This window comes from Neopsephotus bourkii, unplaced genomic scaffold (assembly GCF_033783945.1).
Source record: "Neopsephotus bourkii isolate Nb327-2 ecotype Australia unplaced genomic scaffold, CSIRO-AGI_Nbou_v1 NB_1780, whole genome shotgun sequence".
Lineage (NCBI taxonomy): Eukaryota > Metazoa > Chordata > Aves > Psittaciformes > Psittacidae > Neopsephotus > Neopsephotus bourkii.
Genome location: NW_026902254.1, coordinates 12,067,440 through 12,086,713, shown reverse-complemented (window position 1 = coordinate 12,086,713; position 19,274 = coordinate 12,067,440). Strand labels below are relative to the sequence as shown.

At 41.1% G+C, this 19,274-nt stretch overlaps 2 protein-coding genes across 9 annotated transcripts in view; one reads left to right on the top strand and one right to left on the bottom strand.

Annotated features, from left to right (window-relative positions):
* RFC1 (replication factor C subunit 1) overlaps positions 1 to 3,535 on the top strand; it is a 37,669-nt gene extending 34,134 nt beyond the window's left edge. For all 3 annotated transcript variants that reach the window (XM_061379685.1, XM_061379684.1, XM_061379683.1), the window contains exons 22-25: positions 780 to 925; positions 1,371 to 1,584; positions 2,640 to 2,831; positions 3,410 to 3,535. In XM_061379685.1, the coding sequence (XP_061235669.1) occupies positions 780 to 925; positions 1,371 to 1,584; positions 2,640 to 2,831; positions 3,410 to 3,508 (651 nt within the window). In that variant the 3' untranslated portion in view covers positions 3,509 to 3,535. The remainder of the gene's footprint in view (positions 1 to 779; positions 926 to 1,370; positions 1,585 to 2,639; positions 2,832 to 3,409) is intronic.
* A 798-nt stretch (positions 3,536 to 4,333) lies between these two features.
* Positions 4,334 to 19,274, bottom strand: part of WDR19 (WD repeat domain 19) — a 45,061-nt gene continuing 30,120 nt past the window's right edge. For 5 of the 6 annotated variants that reach the window (XM_061379669.1, XM_061379670.1, XM_061379671.1 and 2 more), the window contains 9 exons: positions 19,016 to 19,093; positions 14,877 to 14,973; positions 12,562 to 12,686; positions 11,815 to 11,896; positions 11,027 to 11,177; positions 7,664 to 7,787; positions 6,029 to 6,105; positions 5,303 to 5,422; positions 4,334 to 4,521 (listed from right to left, as the gene is read on the bottom strand). In XM_061379669.1, coding sequence (XP_061235653.1) covers positions 5,308 to 5,422; positions 6,029 to 6,105; positions 7,664 to 7,787; positions 11,027 to 11,177; positions 11,815 to 11,896; positions 12,562 to 12,686; positions 14,877 to 14,973; positions 19,016 to 19,093 — 849 coding nt within the window. In that variant the 3' untranslated portion in view covers positions 4,334 to 4,521; positions 5,303 to 5,307. Of the gene's footprint in view, positions 4,522 to 5,302; positions 5,423 to 6,028; positions 6,106 to 7,663; positions 7,788 to 11,026; positions 11,178 to 11,814; positions 11,897 to 12,561; positions 12,687 to 14,876; positions 14,974 to 19,015; positions 19,094 to 19,274 lie in introns of those variants that run through there. The other variant, XR_009729470.1, reaches the window with a different exon arrangement.

Below are 19,274 nucleotides of genomic sequence, written 5' to 3'. Positions count from 1 at the left end.
CTGATAAGTTGCTTAGGAACCTGCCTGGCTGAGTTTGTGTAGATTCGTGGTGTTCTTCAGAAATACCTCCTTCACCACGCCTGTCTCTTGGAGATGACAGCAGTTATTTGCATGGTCAGCTGTTTGTCTGACTGCATTCCTTACTGGATGTGAGAAACAAGGATGGTCTTTTTTTCTTTAAATGACTTTTAAAACAGAGATAATTTTGCAGATATTTTAGAGCATGGTAACAGATGGGGTGGTACAAGAGATGAAGTTGTACCCTAAGAATGGTTGAAGAGAAACAAGCAACCAAGAAAGAGTTCTCTTAAAATAAGCTGGAACTGTACTACTTGAGGGGTGACCTTATTAGTGTATATAAATATATAAAGGGGGAGTGTCACGAGGATGGAGCCAGGCTCTTCTCAGTGGCAAACAATGATAGGACAAGGGGCAGTGGGTACAAACTGGAACACAAGAGGTTCCACTTAAACTTGAGAAGAAACTTCTTCTCAGTGAGGGGGACAGAACACTGGAACAGGCTGCCCAGGGAGGTTGTGGAGTCTCCTTCTCTGGAGACATTCAAAACCCGCCTGGACACGTTCCTGTGTAACTTTATCTAGTTGTTCCTGCTCCGGCAGGGGGATTGGACTAGATGATCTTTTGAGGTCCCTTCCAATCTCTAGCATACTGTGATACTGTGATACTCCCTTCTGTGCAGACAAATGGGGTTGTACATCATTGTGTCAGTGAGACTAATTCACTGTGGTTTGAGCTGGGCATGTGTGTTACTTTTTCAGGCTATTTATGCCAGTGTTCTCCCAGGGGAGCTGATGAGAGGTTCCATGTCCCAGTTTCCTGTCTTTCCCAGCTGGCTGGGGAAGTTTTCATCCACGGGTAAACATGATCGTATCATTCAAGAACTGGGAATGCACATGAGTCTCAGGTACTACCGACCTTCTTTTGGTTTATATCAAAAACACATTTAGTTCTTGTCTGGTTCGTTGCCTGCCATTAATTCTGTGCTGTGCTTGGCACAGACTTAATGTACAATCTGTGAAAATGCTCCTGTGTTGCTGGTGACACTTTCTTAATGTTTAATCTGGGCAACAGTCATACTGCAAATATTTCTAGTTAAGCCAGTAGCACTGTGACTTCCCTCTGCCCTGAAACTACTGTTTCTCAGTCAGTCTCAGTTTCCCCAGACTGGTGTTTGAATACCTCATGTCATCCCTAGTGCAGGTATGGCAGGAGTGGCACAGTACCACTTGCAGTTAGCTTTCAAGGCAGCTGATTGTCTATTTGCTGAGGGCCTTACCTACAGGTAGCTTGTGTTTAGAATTGAGTAGTGGCGGTGTACACATCCACTTACTAATTTTAATTTGACAAAGAACCCAGGCATGCAAGAGGACAGTAAACATGGAGTATTTGTCGTGCTTGCGGGATGCGCTTGTCCAGCCCTTGAAAGACTTTGGAGCAGATGGTGTACAGCAAGCTATAACCTTCATGGACTCTTACTGCTTGATGAAAGAAGATGTTGACAATATCATGGAAATAAGCATGTGGGGAGGCAAACCCAGTGCTTTCTCAAAGCTGGATCCCAAGGTAAAACTGACTAGTGGTTTTTTTTTTCTTTGGTATCTTTAAAAAGAAATCATAGAATAATAGCTGTGGTATGGATGTGCTGCTGAAAGGCTGAAGTAGGTGCAGCTGCTTAGTAACTGTAACCTAATTAATAGTAGTCTGTAAATCAGCTGTCAAACATACTACTAAAGGTTCAGGGGTAGGTCCTAAAATATAGTGAGGCCTGATTCATTAGGGAATCTTATGCCTGTTGTTCCTGGTGTAAAGCTGTGCTAGGAGTCAGCTGTGTCTGGGGCATGGAAGGAACAGGGAATGCTTTGCCTTTCTACGAGGTAGCCCCTGCCTATAAGCTGTATCAGCCCTTCATGCACAGCACAGCACTGCCTTACTCACCAGCGTGCAAAGGAGAATGGATGCACCACATTTGTTATGGTGTGGGCACTGAATTAGGAGCCTGCTTGCAGCTTGCATCTCTCACAGTCCAGTTAGACTGAACTGCCCAACCTGGGGGGAATTTTGTAGTGCCGCTCCAGTATCCACCTATTCCACTCCAGTAGCTGAGACCCTCATGCCGTATAAGGTGAGCTTAAGCTGAGGTCCCTACTACAGACTAGGCAGGTGCAAGAGCTGAACCATGGTCTCCCCATCCCAAATCAAGTGCTTAGGGAAAGAGAAGGATTTTCCCTGTGATAACTAAAGCAGTACTACTGTTGGGTGCTTGGACCTTGTCTGCATACGCTGCTCCAGCATGACAGGTGTCCAGTGCTGCCGAGAGTGCTTTGGTGCGTGTGACTTGTTGGGGGCAGCAGAACAAGTGTTGAAATTATTGGAGGACTAAGCAACAATCATCTGAAGATGCATGCTCTAGCTAAGGATTATGTGGGACTCAAAATGAGCCTTCACCGTACAGCTCTTAGATGTTACGTCCTTTCGAGATAGTGTCCTCCTCTACATATCTTTCTTTGGCCACACCTTCTCAAAGGAAAGACAATGTGGAATCTCTAGCCAGGAGTTGGTCAGCCAACAGTCTGCAGTTCCTAAGCGGATGTTCATAGTGTTTCCTTCCAACCTCACAGGTCAAAGCAGCTTTTACACGTGCTTACAACAGAGAGGCGCATCTGACTCCATATTCGCTTAATTCTGTCAAGATCTCTAGAAGGCAGTCAGGATCTGTGTCCACCTTAGAAATGAACGAAGACTTTAATGTGGAAGAGATCCAATCTGATGAGGAGGAGCAAGATACAGTTGACAGTGACGCAATGATTAAGGTGACTTAGTTTGTACAGTGTAAAATTACCCCACTGAACTGTGTTTTTTTTCTCTTAATTACATTTCTAGGACTTGGACCATCATCTGAATGAAGGGGGGGGGACGGGGACATTACAGTAGATGCTGAATGCATCATTGCTCAACTTTTAAATTCGCAACTAGTGACAGTGTGAAAAAGTCAAAGTTATTTCCATCCATTGCTTTCTGCCTGAGTGTTGGTTCAGAGTGAGGTGTCACTGAGAACTTGTGACTACTGCATCCAATTCCAAAACTTAGTAGTATTTTAAGTGTTGGTGGGGATGGTGCCATTGGTAAGGAGCAGCCACAGGTCTCTGCATATGGTTATCCCAGATGATAGTTCTAGTAGTGTCCTTTGTACGTATTGCCAAATCAGGGAGCTGTGGTCAGCCCTCAGGACTGAATATTGTAGTCTGTATGCCCCATGGCATTTAAACTTTATACCTCAAAGGGGAGCAGAAGGAAAGAGACTCTTTTCTTTTATCCCGACAGCATTTTGACTTGTGCTTTTGATAGGTTGCAGTTGAATTTAAACCTGTCTGCACATTCTGTTTTACAGCAAAAAAAGGTGAAGTCATCTTCCAAGCTGCCAAAAAAAGAGAAAAATGAAGAAATGACAAAAAAAGAAGGGAAAAGAAAAGAGAAAACAAGACATTAAACAGTAAAAAATCTTGCTCTGGATGCAGTTTTGTTTATCTGACTTGTGGCAGGACCATGACATGTATCCAGTGCTGGAGCTGGGAAGGTATAACCGGTGTGTTGAAAATGCTCTTGTAGAGGTGATGTAAGTACTGCACTCTGGCGCTGCGCTGTGTGGTACTACTGTTAACATGCTACAACATTACAAGCCATTAACTAGCCTTGTGCAGCAGACACTGAGGTGCATGACCAGAACAAAACCGTGGCCCTTAGTTACCTGGCATCTATGCTGAGTCTTCCTAGGACTTCTCTGTTTGGTTTTGTTTCTTCTTTTTTATAACAAATCCCCTGATGTTATGTGGGGAACTCTTGTAAATGATGCACCACCCCAATACAACACCCCACCCCCCAAACCTAAATGGTGTCTTTGTACATTATAGTAATTAAGCAGAGTATAAAATGGCAATAAAATGTTTTACAGGAGTCTTTTAAAGCTTTGGTTAAGTTCGTGGAGTGTTGTCTTGCCTTCTCTTTGCCTCAGGGTTTTGGCTTTCCTTCACATACAGGATGTGGTGTTATTCTTTTCCTGCAACTTCCCTTTGTTCAGTCAGAAGCACAGAAAAGCAGTGAGCGGTTTAGTTCCAAAACATGGGGAGCTTGTGCTTGTATGAGTTGCATCTTTAATCAAAACCAGAAAAGAATACTTTAAGAAATGTTTAATAGAAAATAGTCATAAAAGTTCAGATCTGATGTTGAAGAGAGAGATGCCTTGGGGGTTTTGCCACTCCTGTAACACAGAATGCCCCTTGGTTTCTCTCTGGTGTAGATAAAGTACACATCTGGCTTGGTAAGAAGAATTATCAATCAATTTTATTACTATAACAATCAAAGTACAAAATTTATCAAAAGCTAAATATTTACAGGCTATCGTAAAATAAAGTGACATGTGGTTGCTACTAAATCCTAGAGGGAAGAGATGTGTGATGCAGTGATGGAGCTTTCCTTGTTGCTTGCCAGACAAGACATGGCTTTCTGAAAGAAAACAGAGGTGGTCAGTCAGACTGTGATAGCAAACAACAGCTTTCTGAGACTAGGAGAAAAAAGTTTATTATTATATATGTAATTCATAGTATCATTTGTGCATTACTCTGACCTGTAGGTAAGTATTCATAGACTGTGTTTGCCTTCAAATGTTAAAATTAATGAGGAATTTCTTTAGCTCCTTTTCAGTTAGCATTTCTTTAACTAAAAGTGCAGTCTTGGATCAAAGTGCCCAGCACAGACAGAGCAGTGGTGTCATTTTTCACTTTGAAATACAAGTATGTCCAGCCAATACTATGTTGCTGTTACCCTCTGATTATATTCTGTTAAACACAGAAGCTAAGATCATGTAACCTGCATTTTAAGATTTGCTCCTTCCAGTTAGCATCTCTCTCTTCCTCCACTTAAAGACTTGTTGGTAGCTCTGCAGAAACCTTTGATGCTGCTGCAATCTCCAGCCTGTTCTCGCTGCTGCTAAAGCCCAGCTGGTGTTCAGGAGAAACATGCCACAGATGATATCAAAGAGGTAAAGCGGTTTAAAGCCTCACTCCCGAAATGATTTAACAACCAGGTTAGCTGCAGTAGCAAAACCTGCTGGTGTCTGCATGCCTGACAGCAAGGAGGCAATAAAGCTGGGTCTCTGGTATCCGAGGCACAGACCCAGGCTGTAAGTTAGATCCCTGAACACTGCACTTCCCTTGCTGGGAGACACTCTCCATCCCCCCCTAGAATGAGCCCCATTAAGTATAAAAGTACAGGCTCTAGTACATACCTGCATTATTGGTCCCCATTTTCTGGTGTGAGATACTGTGTGCAATCAGTTATTTTCTTAAGATGAGCAACATCAATCCTTTCAGAACACATTGGACATGTGTTTTCAGTCTCTAACATGCTGTTTCAAAAGAAGGGTGATGAATCAGATGAGAATTCTAGCAATGTTTTCCTAAGGAAGAGCCAGGCCTGAAGCAGAAAGCACAAAGCTAAGTTCTGACCTGTGCTATGTAACAAATACAGGCCAGAGCAATAGCAATTACAACATATACAGAGAAGAGCATGGAGTTTCTGCAGCTTCACAGTTCTAACATCTGAAGAAGAGCTATCCTGTCCCATTCCCACATGGGTGATTATCAGGGATGAGAGGCTGTCGCTGCCTTAGTCTGCACTAGTATTGTGTGTATTTGGTTTTGGTGACTGCTGCTGTGCCCATGTTTCCCCTGCCCCACATCAGGTTGTCTTCCTGGAAGGAGCTGAGAACTTGCACAAGTCCATCCATCTCTGGTCGTGGTGCTGCAGCCCTGCGTTCTGGTAGAGTTCCTTATTGCAGTTTTTGGTCCACTTTGAAGCCATGTTCTGTATGTTAGGTGAGGCTACCAAGTAAAGGGATTCCTCTTCTACCCCAACCCAGCTGTTACCTGGTTTGAGTACCAAATGAAGCAGTTTGCTGCTAAAATATGATCGAACATTGGAGTCCTACAGTAGAAAAAAGATCTCAACTTACTTTTTGAATTCTGAATAGAGGGCAGGGAAGTCGCAGTGCGGGCAGACTGTCCAGTCATCTTGCACCATGTGGCGACCCTGCAGGCAAAAGCCTCAAGTAATTAAAAGGCACTGTCTGGCCTACTACCTGGGCATTTAGTTTTGTACCCGTTCCTGTGGAAAAAGTCTCAGCAACTGAGTTCTAAATATCTTGAGGAATTGAAACCCCAAATGATGTTACTGGTGTTGGGTTCCTGTGTAAAGCCTGTCATGAGAAAGCAGCTCTCGGCGAGACAGTGTTCTCATTGTAATCTGCATTCCTCTCAAAAAAGGAAATCTTAAGAGTGTATTGAATCACAACTTTTAAAACGATTTGTTTAGCAATTCTAGACTGTCACCTGTACGTATGTCTAGAGCCGCACAGAAGGTACTGGGATTCCTGGTGTTACACGTGATGGCAGCCCTGAAGCCACATCACCTGAGCCCAGGAGGTCATTTTTAGTGCTGTCACAAATGTGAGCATAGTGAGTGCCTGGTAATTGCCTCTTTAAACAGATGTGATTCCTCATTCGGGGTATGGTTTATTAATTTGCTTTTGATAGCAAGAATTCGTATGTACCTTTTCAATCCTAAAAACACACAACAGCACTTTGAACTATGCATAGAGATTTATGCTCTAGTACAGTATGAAACGTAGACTGTTTACGCTGACTCTCATAGTTTGAAAATGCTGTGTTCCTAATGATGCTACCAATACCTGTGATGTTAATAAGCTATAATCAAGCTGGAGCCTAAATAAATGGCGTGAAATACAGATGAGTATGTACATCATTTGGCTCATAAAGCTGTGTTTAAAAGCCTTGTTTTATTTTGTGAAGATAATACTTCTAAAATACACTGGTTATCTTACTCTGTTAAAACAAGAGTAACTAAAAACAGGTAATTGCTCCTACTCTTTCTTTTTGTAAGATTTAATTCCTTTGTTTTAATAAAGAATGATAACTCCAACACTGGATTCCTGAGCAAGTAAATTCTCATTTTTTTTCTTGTGATTCTAGCATGACACTTGAACCCAATGGAAATAGTGTAAACTATATAGTAGCTAACCTCAGCCTAGAGATTTTGTACTCATGCTGGTACCAGTAGGATGCATGGCTCTTCCATGGGGAAAGGCACTGCACCCGTACCTTTCCAGTATGCTTTAAAGTATCCTGAAACAAAAAAAACCCCTCATTTCTGTAAGGCCCAGTACTAGTCAGTGGCTGAACTAGTTCTTGATCTTGGAAGTGCCAAAAATTCTGCTACACACTGGGTATTCCCCCAAACAGGTTTTGCAGTGGTTTGGTTATAGGTGTGTTTTGTTTATCTGAAGTCTTGGCAGCCTTGAGTTCAGGGGAGGAGAGCTGTGCCCTCTGCAAGCATCCTGCACATGGAAGAAGAAAGGGGAGATTCTGTCCTTGCTGTTACTGCTCTGAGCACTGGAACACTTGAGCAAAGGGCTGAGCTAGGCGGGCACCAGCTGCACAATTCTGTTTAATCACAAAACCATTATCTAGCTTGAATTTACCAGCAAGCTTTGTTCAGATGACCTTAGTTTTAGAAGGAAAGAGCAGCTCTGCATTTCTGCTCACAGTGCAGAGATGCAGCAGATACTCACAGTTGCAATACAGTATGGGAGATTGTTCTTGCAGCTGGGACACAGAAGTTCACACTCCGGGAGCTGGAAAGCACAGTAGGGACAGGCTGTTGTTGGCTCTTCTACCACTGTTGTGCTTGGGTGTCTAGAAGAAACATGCAAAAGTGGATAAAAACCTCAAGTGCTTTGAACTTGACCAAAGATGTTTTGCAATGCCTTTAAGATTTAGCAAGTGGTTTTCCTTTGAGTTAGTTGCGGAGCTGCCAGTTGCTATGTTGTATTTGACCAGGTAATTCCTTTTAACTGTCACACAAGCTTCATTGCAGTTATGTAAATTCAAAAATATGTAACTTTCCATCTAATTTGAAACTATACAACTTTTTTAAAGCTGTAATGGGTCATAATACTTTGAAAGCTTTTGAAACTCATGTGTAAAGCTACAGTTTCTCTATTTCAGTGTTTTTCTGTGGCAGAAGTGACCACAGAGAATTGAAGTAACAAGAAATAAACAGGCATCTGGGTAGGATTAAACAGGTTGTACCACTGCCTTTCCCATGCTTGTTTCATCCCCATGTGTCTCTCAGAATGATGGTCCTGATCCAGACATGACAGCACCTGGGTTAAGGAGTTGGACCTTTTTTCAGATTTCATGTGTGGCCTTAACTTTCAGTCATTTATGGAACTTTTATAGACAAAGAGCTTGGATTCACTTTTAGCATATTTTCTAGTGAAGAGGATAGTTCCTAATGTTTAGCCTAGTAACCCTGGAGAGCATTCGGTGGCTGCCTTAGTTACATTGATACTTTGTAGAAAGCCTAATTTCTCATTTTATAAGCCTGGACATGTATGTTTCCCTTGCAGTCTAAGGTATGAAGAAACCTGTTTCATAGATCAGACTGAGTCAACACCGTTTTTAGCACTGATGTTATTTTAGAAGCTTAATGGAATGTTCTGGAAGTCTTAACAAGCAGGTACAAGGGAAGAACTTCCCATTATTTAAGTAGTTCAAGGATATTAAGCATAATAGGATAAAGGGTTCTCACAGTACACAGCTGTGGTAACCTACTGTTGTTCTGTGTACTCATAATGTGCAAGTGAAAATAATGTGACACCACAGCTTGTAGGTAATATTCAGACTGATGCCAGAACAACTTTGTGACAATATACAAGGGTGGAGGGAAGCCAAACCAAGACCTGTTGGAATAAAGTTTTCATGTATAAGATGATGGGCTCTGAACTGCTGTGGCTTAGGAACAGGATCTTCAATTACAATACATGCTACAAAACAAAGCAGATCAAGTAGGACAAATGTAGTCATTCTGCTACTATGTAAATCCACTGGTTGTCCACATCTTAAATACAAGGTATACTGTTAGTCCTGCCTCTTACAATGTTTTTGGAGAAGCATTTCAGAGGAAAGCTGTAAGGATCAGTATCCATAAAGGAACAGCTGTGCAAACTGGGACTCTTCAGGTCCTTAAAACACAGGTCAGCCTTACCTGAATCCCTGGAAAAGTGATGGAACAACTTATTCTTGACACCGTTTCTAGACATATCAAGGATGAGGGGGTCATTAAGAGCAGCCAACATGGTTTTACCAGGGGGAAGCCATGTTTGACCAACCTTATAGCCTTCTATGAGGAAGTAACTAGGTGGATGGATGATGGTAGAGCAGTAGATGTGGTTTTTCTTGATTTCAGTAAGGCATTTGATACTGTCTCCCACAGCATCCTCATAGATAAGCTAAGGAAGTGTGGGCTTGACGATCAGGTAGTGAGGTGGATCAAGAACTGGTTGGAAGGAAGAAGGCAGAGAGTTGTGGTCAATGGTGCAGAATCTAGCTGGAGGTCTGTGACTAGTGGAGTCCCTCAGGGGTCGGTGCTGGGACCAGTGCTGTTTAATATTTTCATCAACGACCTGGATGAGGGAACCGAGGCTCTCAGCAAGTTCGCTGATGACACTAAACTGGGAGGAGTGGCTGACACACCAGAAGGCTGTGCTGCCATTCAGCGAGACCTGGACAGGCTGGAGAGTTGGGCGGGGAGAAATTTGATGAAATTCAACAAGGGCAAGTGTAGAGTCTTGCATCTGGGGAAGAACAACCCCATGTACCAGTACAGGTTGGGGACTGACCTGCTGGAAAGTAGCGAAGGGGAAAGGGACCTGGGGGTCCTGGTGGATAGGAGGATGACCATGAGCCAGCAATGTGCCCTTGTGGCCAAGAAGGCCAATGGCATCCTAGGGTGTATTAGAAAGGGTGTGGTTAGTAGGTCAAGAGAGGTTCTCCTCCCCCTCTATTCTGCCTTGGTGAGGCCGCATCTGGAATATTGTGTCCAGTTCTGGGCCCCTCAGTTCAAGAAGGACAGGGAATTGCTTGAAAGAGTCCAGCACAGAGCCACAAAGATGATTAAGGGAGTGGAACACCTCCCTTATGAGGAGAGGCTGAGGGAGCTGGGTCTCTTTAGCTTGGAGGAGACTGAGGGGTGACCTCATCAGTGTTTACAAATATGTAAAGGGTGAATGTCAGGGTGATGGAGCTAGGTTCTTTTCAGTGATGTCCAGTGATAGGACAAGGGGCAATGGGTGTAAACTGGAGCATAGGAGGTTCCATGTGAACATCAGGAACAACTTCTTTACTGTGAGTGACAGAGCACTGGAACAGGTTGCCCAGGGGGACTGTGGAGTCTCCGACGTTGGAGATCTTCAAGGCCCGCCTGGACAAGTTCCTGGGTGATGTACTCTAGGTTACCCTGCTCTTGCAGGGGGGTTGGACTAGATGATCTTTTGAGGTCCCTTCCAACCCTTGGGATTCTGTGATTCTGTGACTGATGATAGAGGAGGAATAAGCAAAACCAGAGGTCTATAAAAGCCCAAGTGACACAGAGAAAGCTAGACCTCTCCCAAGAGGAAAAGTACACGGCATTGCATTAAACTAGTTTGGGACCAGTCTTGTCACAATGGAACTTCTTGTCAGGGGAGTCACCTGCTGCTGAAAATGTACATGGTTTCAAGAAGAGACCAGATAAGCTCATGGAGAACTCAGAGAATTAATACCTAAAACACCCATATGGGCTCAGCATGTCCCTAAGCCTCAGAAAGGTTAGAGGCTAGCAGAATAGATAAGAAAAATATTACATATACTTTTACATGCTCACCTACGTTTCCTTCTCTGGCAGAAAACACTGGCTAGGATCTATCAAAACAGAACTTCAGAGGAGGAAGAAAATGTCAAGAATTCATCTATTTTATTTGCCCTTCCATTCATTTTTATTTTACTCAGCAGTCTAACTCAGAGAAGAGCACATACTGCTGATGCTGCAGCAGCCAAAGCTGATAAAGCCTTGATATTGTGTATGTTTGAAAGTACAGCTGAACAATGCTCACCTGACCACTGCTTCAATTTTCTTTTTGTATTTAAGGTCTATTTTATTGCGATACTCAGGTCTCATCAACATAGCAGCAAAACTGAAGGCTGAGTTCTTCAGTCCTGCTCTGTGACACTCGATTACAACTGAAGTCAAAATTTGTACAACATCTGTAACACAAAGAAACAATTACGTCAAATATTTCTTTACCATTATATTGACAGCCTTTGAGCTAATGCAGCAAAAAAGGTGCTAATGAAAACTGACAGTATTTTTCTTCCTCATGGTATACAGTTGCACAATTTGTGCAATTCCTGTAACTATAGACAAGAAAATTGCGGCTTCACCTCTCTTTGCATTCCTGAAGCTCAGCAGGGCAGCAGACATGTTTTGATGGTAACTGTTTCTCCCAGATCTGGTCTGCACCATTTAAAGTCTACATTTTAGCCTACTATTTCCATGTACCCAAAAAGTATTTTCAAAAGAAGACTGATTCAAATTTTGTGATAACGTCACAAAACCAAACAGTTGGTTACAGATGATCCTGACACCCTATGTGTGTGTTTGGGTTAGGCAGTTCAGGACCACAGTTACGGTAGGCAAGGACAGATGAAACTGTTAGTGAGGAAACCATCTTGGGGGCCCTATGCCACAGAGCTGTCCTGGGGAGGATGGCAGAGCACACTGTGCATTTGTGCTGTTGTGTGCCTTACAGGATCACAAGAGGAGAACGCCTCTTCCAATGCAATGGTTAATGAATTCTCCTGCAGAGTACACAGCATGCCCTGCTACACTGATAGCACTTACGTGATGGGAACTTGCTGATGTTGTTGGCTACACGTATAAGCATACGTGCTCCCTTCATGTGATCACCACGTTTGATGTGAGCCTGGAATACAATAAACAGCAAATTAACTGTGGCTGTTACTGAGTCATTCCCACAGCCCACTCTTGCCATTCATCTTTCTGGGAGCTGCAAGCCCACAGCTCTCTCAAGAAACTGAGCAGAGGTGTACCATGCACTGCAGAAAGGACCAGACACTCAGCAGAGAGGAAAGACACTCTTTCCTAGAACAGTCTTCCTGGCCTGCTCTTGCCTCACTGCTGGCAGAGGGGGAGGCCAGAAGCTGGCTGCCAGCTGAACAGATATTCTAGTGGGCTACCAGAACAGATATTCAGGTTAGCCACCAGAAATCCTATGAGCACCCCTGTTTAATTTCATTTACAGAAGAGCAATGATCTGCTTATGGATAATAAAAAATAACAATAATAATATTGCACTATTAGCATGAGATTTGTATGTACAAATGCAAAAGAAATATAGGAAGTCATATGTAGGTTTTTAATTATTCAGTATTTAAGAAAACAATATGCCAAAGAGGCAAACCCAACCATGGATTGTCCTGAAGCTTGATGTTAACCTTCACTTGGATTCTGTGACACTACCTGTATGACAATGTGATTTATGTATACAGAGCGTACATATGTACAGCTCAACAAATCAGAAACTATGTAACTTAACTTACACATAAATTCAGTTTCTCAATTCTTTACCTTTGCTAACATATAGCTGTGTAGAATCATAAGGTTTGTAGCCATCTCGGAAGGGATTTTTATCTTCTGGGTCTTTAACTCTGAATACATGCTGAAAAGAACATCGTGGGCATTTCGGTAGTTTCCTTACAAAAAAACCAACAATGAACAGCAAATTCAATTTTTCATAACTTCTTTACACCCATGGAAGCTGAACAGGAAGTTAAGTTGATTTTTAGCGCAAAACCGTTGCATTAACAATTTCTTTGGAAAGCAGTTGCTTGTCACAGTATCTTGAACGGTATCAGCCAGGGAGTTAAATAAGAAAAACAATTACGCTTAGAGAATTTAGCTTAACAGTAGGAAAATACATGTGTGTATGACCATTTCATATAATGAAACTTTAAAAATAGAAGATGCTGTACCAATGCATTGTTTCCCTATAAAGAGGAGAAAAGATATTTTTCGAGCATTTAGAATCATAGAATAGTTAGGGTTGGAAAGGACCTTAAGATCATCAAGCTCCAACCCCCCTGCCATGGGCAGGGACACCTCGCACTAAACCATTATCACCCAAAGCCTCGTCCAGCTGTTACATCTTTTTGTTCTTCAGTGTCAGCTACTGAAAAGCTGTTGTTTAAATATTAATTTATTGGCTTTGGCAACTCTTTGCCTCTGTAACCAAACCAACCTAAAATCTGTCAGAGAGAGAACTAAAATGTGAATATTCATAGAATAGAATCATAGAACGGTTTGGGTTGGAAATGATGTTATTCTCTGCCATGGTGAATATTAATTCACAAGATTAAACTGCTTCAAGGATACTATCAAGGATTGTCCAGAAACCACACATCATCTTACTAAATTATCGATGCTGCTGAAAACAATCTGTGTTTAGTATTGTTAGGCTACTCCTGGCTCCTTGCTTGTTCTTGCTTTGTTTTGGCTTATTTTTGTTTGTTTGGGGTTTTTGTTTTCATTATTAGTGTATAAGGAGTCATACTCCTTGCAGCTGGAGACATTTAAAGGAAATTTCAGATTCAGTTATTTCAGCAAACTTTTTTCCTCTATTGGCAAATGGTTTTACTCTACAGAGCAGTTTGTTATGTGTCATTATATACAACAACTGAATCAACCTGTATGGAATCTGTGTGTAGCAGCTGACTATCAGTCCAGAATTAGTTGCTGGAAAACAACATTAATTTTGCATGCTCTGTTCCAGATTCTCAGTACGAGGTCTTGAAATCATGCGATTACATAAATCCAACTTAAACTGCACATAAAGTGCCATACTCAAAGGAAAATACCAAACACTATGAGTTAAGTATTAAAGTGGATTTTAAGGGAAGAACAAACTATATTGGTGTAAACTTCAGAATCAAACTCACTGACATCTCCTGAAGGAAGAGAGCAACAATTCAAAACTCTGAAACAGCTACTGCAAGACTGGTGATTTTAATGAAAAAAATATTGTGCTTATTAATCCTGGGTTGCAGAACACGTCTATACTTAGGGAAGATGAAATACAGTGTGGGATACTGCATTTTAGATAAAATTTTTCAGATTCAGAGAAGCTGGTAAATATTTAAACCCTTGAGCATTTACATTTCCTGCTTACATAACCAGCACAAATGCATTATTCACTGCTATGAGGAACTGGAAGACCATGCTTGCCAAAGGGTTAAGAGATTCTCCACTCCCTATCCCACTGCTGAGAAGCAGTCCATAGAAGTTAACTTGCCTGGCTGCTCCTGAGGCTGCTATTTTCCCTTTACAGTTACTTTTCATTAGTTACTTGGAAAAGCAAGGAGTGTTATGGTAGGTCTGTTGCCATGGCTGCAGAGGAGCATGACTAATGGAGGCAATAGCTATTTTGCTTCTAGCCCTGTCTCCTCTTATTACTTTTTTCTATTTCTAACTTCAGCTACCTAATACAGGGGAAAGCAAGGCTTAAGCAAGCAGGTATCTGATCCTTCAACAGAAATCATCTCCTGTGCACCTCTCCCACTGGAAAAAAATCACAGGCAGAGACTAAAGGATCAGTATCCAAGTTGGAAATTGCATGTAGAAACTGCAGTTATAAGATCTGTGATATACAGAAAAGTAAAGTTGAAAGCAATCTTAATGACTACACTTACCTGAATGTAATAAGGAATGCAGGTATTTTCAACAATTTTTTTTCTTCTAATATTTAACATATGGGTACGACTCCCAAACTTTTCACAGACTACTTCTAATTAAGCTTGAATATATTTAAAACATCTTTTCTAAGTAGAATCCTCAAGTACTGCAAGGTGTAGTGTCAGAGATGCTGCCACATCTGAGGAAAGACTTACCTGAACACTGCTCCTCCCTGGCAATTATTATAGCAGTTCTGGCAGCTTCCTTGTATTGCTTCAGTGCCATGTATAAGTGGAATAGGTACTTGGCATCCTTAATTAAATCATACAAAAGCAATTAATACTGATTGAATACATACTGCTTGTTCCCTTTCTTATCCCACCACCACATTCTTTGAAGGAAGCAGACAGACAAGAGCTGCCTTTTTTTGTGAAGAGCTCTTTGTAGGGGCATGCTTTAGCTATGCTGCCTTCACCTGCAAGTCTTTGGCTTTTGGTACGGTCAAACACTCAGGCTGGGGACCCTGAGCGAGCTGTGGCAGTTAAGTTGCCAAACTGCCAATATGGATACAAAAAGCTGCAGACCATTAGGCACATAGAGAGCTGCCCAGGCAGAATCCCAACAACTTCAGACATGTAGGCATTCATGGTGTCAGAAAAGAACCAAAAGACTCTTTTTAGAACTCAAAATTTTGCTAGAAAAGTTTAAATTGTGTTCCAGATCTAAGTGCAAACACTGCGTAGTGTGAATAAGGATGACAAAATCTGGCCATTAAAAAGTGTATTGTTCTGGGACCAGATGGTTAAGACATCCAAAGCAGTTAAAAATCTGAAAATTAAGGGGACAACTGGCTAATTTTAGATAATTCATAAAGATACAGCAAAAATACAGAATTAAATCACCTTGCTTATGATGAAGAGGAACTATTAAAAAAAATTAAAACCAAACCCAAAACTGGGCTAGTGTCACCAGTGTCACTGTCGTGTATCTTTAGCAGTGATGTCTAAAATGGGATCAATAAAAAAAGTAAAGTCTGTACGTGATAATAACTGAATTAGTAAATCCAGGTGAAATTAAGCTGAAATACTGTATATAATGGTATGGTTCTAACTTAAAAATACAATTCAGGAAACAAAAAAAAAAAACAAACAAAAAGGCACAGGTAGCTTTATAGACAGCTTAGCAAAAACCAAAACCAACTAATTCTGCAATATTAGTAGTAAACGCAATCATTTACCATGTGTATTCTATGTTAAAACAGTAGAAAAATATCTTTAAAAAGATTTGTATTAAATGATGTTGTCCTGTTCTCTAGAATACTGTGTGGATTTTGTATGCAAGTCTCAAACACGTAGCAAAAGCAGAAATATGAAAGCTATAAAGACATTTCCTTATAAAGTCAACAACTGCAAAGATTAAGTCTCTACCTGAGAGCCAAGGGAAAAAAGGATGGAAAAAACCCACAGAAATAAAAGCAAGAGAGAAAAACTAGCATACAGAAAGAAAAAAGGCAAATCAAATTGTTCTAACTCACAATATAAAGGAAAATATTAAGTGACCAAAAAAAAATCACTTCTAAACTGATGATGGAGCAGAATTTTAAGCAACACATGATCAACCAAGCCAAGTGCAAGGTCCTACACCTGGGCTGCAGCAATCCCAGGCACAGCTACAGGTTGGGCAGAGAAGAGATTCAGAGCAGCCCTGCGGAGAAGGACTTGGGGTGTTGGTCAATGAGAAACTGAACATGAGCCGGCTTCAGTGTGCGCTTGCAGCCCAGAAAGCCAACCGTATCCTGGGCTGCATCAAAAGGAGCGTGACCAGCAGGTCGAAGGAGGTGATCCAGCCCCTCTACTCTGCTCTCACTTGGAGTATTGTGTGCAGTTCTGGTGTCCTCAACATAAAGGACATAGGACTGTTTGAACAAGTCCAGAGGAGGGCCATGAGGATGATCAGGGGACTGGAGCACCTCCCATATGAAGATCGGCTGAGAAATTTGGGGCTGTTCAGCCTGGAGACCTCATAGCAGCCTTCCAGTATCTGAAGGGGGCCTATAGGGATGCTGGGGAGGGACTCTTCATTAGGGACTGTAGTGATAGGACAAGGGGTAACGAGTTTAAACTTAAACAGGGTAAGTTTAGACTGGATATAAGGAGGAAGTTTTTTACTGTAAGGGTGGTGAAGCACTGGAATGGGTTGCCCAAGGAAGTTGTGAATGCTCCACCCCTGGTGTTCAAGGCTGGGCTGGACAGAGCCTTGGGTGGCACAGTTTAGTGTGAGGTACCCCTGCCCTTGGCAGGGGGGTTGGAACTTGATGATCTTCAGGTCCTTTCCAACCCTAACTATTATATGATTCTATGATCAAAAAGAGAACCATAACTGAACAACAGTAAAAGTTATCTGGATAATAAAGTAACCACAACCACTTACTAGTGGATATTATCTATCCACTGAAAACTGCCTTAAAAAGGAAAACTGCTATTTCTTGAGTGGAGTAAAACAAAATTATTATGAATGATAGGTTAGGATATAATTCCTCACAATTTCTGACACCTGCTAATGCTCACAACTGGCCATTCTACTGATGACCACTTCTCCCCTTTTCTCCTGCTGCACCAGGAAAAGGATGCTGTGCCAGCATGGACCAGTAGTCTTATATGGTATTTGCCATGTCTCTAATGATATTTGACTTAAGTAATATATTTAAATGACTTACATGGCAGCCATTTATCCTCATGTTTTACTTTCATGTTCTAACATTTAAAGTCAGTTATTTTAAAAGCAAAAGGTACAGGAAGGAATTTTCAACAACACATTTCCTATGGTCTTTGTATCAAGTTACTATTGCAATGTGACTGATCTTAGTATTAGATAGCCATGATTTAATTTAGTTTTGCTTTTTAAAACACCTGTACTTAGAAAATGCACACATAGAAAACAGCAGAACCTTGCCAGTTAATGCTCCCTAACAAATTACATAAGAGCACATGTGGCAAATTAAGATTCTTTACACGTTAAATTTAATAGTTGACATAATAACAAATTTAGGAAAGAGTTTGTAATTAGACAACAAAGTTTTGATAAGCATAATAATTTTGATTATGTGGTACTTCATTAAATGCCACCTTATCCGATTTAAAGCAACCAGGCTGCTGTGAGCAATGGTCTGGTTTGAAGATAGTGCTTGAAAGGACTAGCAAGTTTCTGCTGCATGGCTATTTTAAGTTTAGCCTTACTTTCAGCTTTGCAAAAATACCACCACATAAAAGCTGCTATTCTCTACAACTAACCCCATTTATTTGGTAATTTCAAAACCAGCCTCCATAGCATAACAGAGATAAAGATAGATTGTTTCTTAAATAGATTTTTAAAACAACTATGCATGATTTGATAAAGTAAAATTTTATTACTCACTGAGAGAGACTATGGCAGATTGGGTTAAAGCATCAGAAGAACAAGAGAGAGCTTTTAAACAAGGAAAGGAAAGCTCTACATTGAAGTTCAAAACAATGTTAAATATGGCAATTACAGTATTCACAAAATTCCTGTTTTCTAAAATCTTTAGAATCTCTTCAGTATGGGCATCAAGCTGTAGCTCACTTTCTGTATCCAGTCCTATGCACTTCTTTCAACTAGATGGTGAGGCTGCTGCTCTTAGAAATGAGATCGGATGCTTCAGTTTTGGTCCATCCAACTTTCAGCACAGAGTGAGAAACTGCTTTAGCTTACACTGATTTTTCATTCAATGCCTCCAACAGCTGCATTCTCTGCTGGTCTCTTGCACTTGAATTTTATTTGTTCCACTACTTTTTGCTTCCCTTATAATTTTATTAATTGCATTTTAAATTACAGGTAAATAATAAGAGGTAAGTAATAGAGTTGTTTTGGGTTTTTTTTAATTTTATAAAAGCAATGTTGGCTTGGCCATCAGCTGTCCAAATGTCTGTAAAAGTCTAAAATATCAAACCCTTAATCTCTAGGCACCATACGAAGAGGAAAGAGCCTGAATTTCTAATCTCCCAAGAGAATCATAGCCAAAAGTTATACTAGGGGCGAAATAAACTTACTGCACCAAGACCATGTCATCCTCATTATTCCCAAATCTCACTCACCTCAGTAAGGCAGAACTTCCTCTTCCATACTTCTCATTTTGTACCCGACTGTATTTACTGTGAGTCTGTATGAGACCTTAGATTCCTTGACTAAAGAATTAATTGTAGACTGGAATGTCTGCACCTGAGGTCTGGCTTTCACAGCAGAAAACCATGGGTGCAGTGCCACTTAGCTCACATTCAAGCTCTGCTAAAAGAGGCAGTAAAATGTTGACAAAATAGCAGTGATAAAAATACAATACCTTGGGCATGCCATCACTCTCTCCCATAAGATAGTCTATCAGCTGATTTGTTAGGGCTTCATCTTTAGCCCGGCCCACCTATTAAATAAAGATAGAAGAAATTATGATATGAAAGAGAAAGGAAAAATACTTGCTCATAAGGAGGTTTCCATAAAAATATTGTTATTTTTTTTTAGTTCTGTGTGTTCGAATCAGATGATTACTTGGTTCATCACCTTTGACAGGCAGTAGTTCATATTTACTTTCTAACATGTTATGT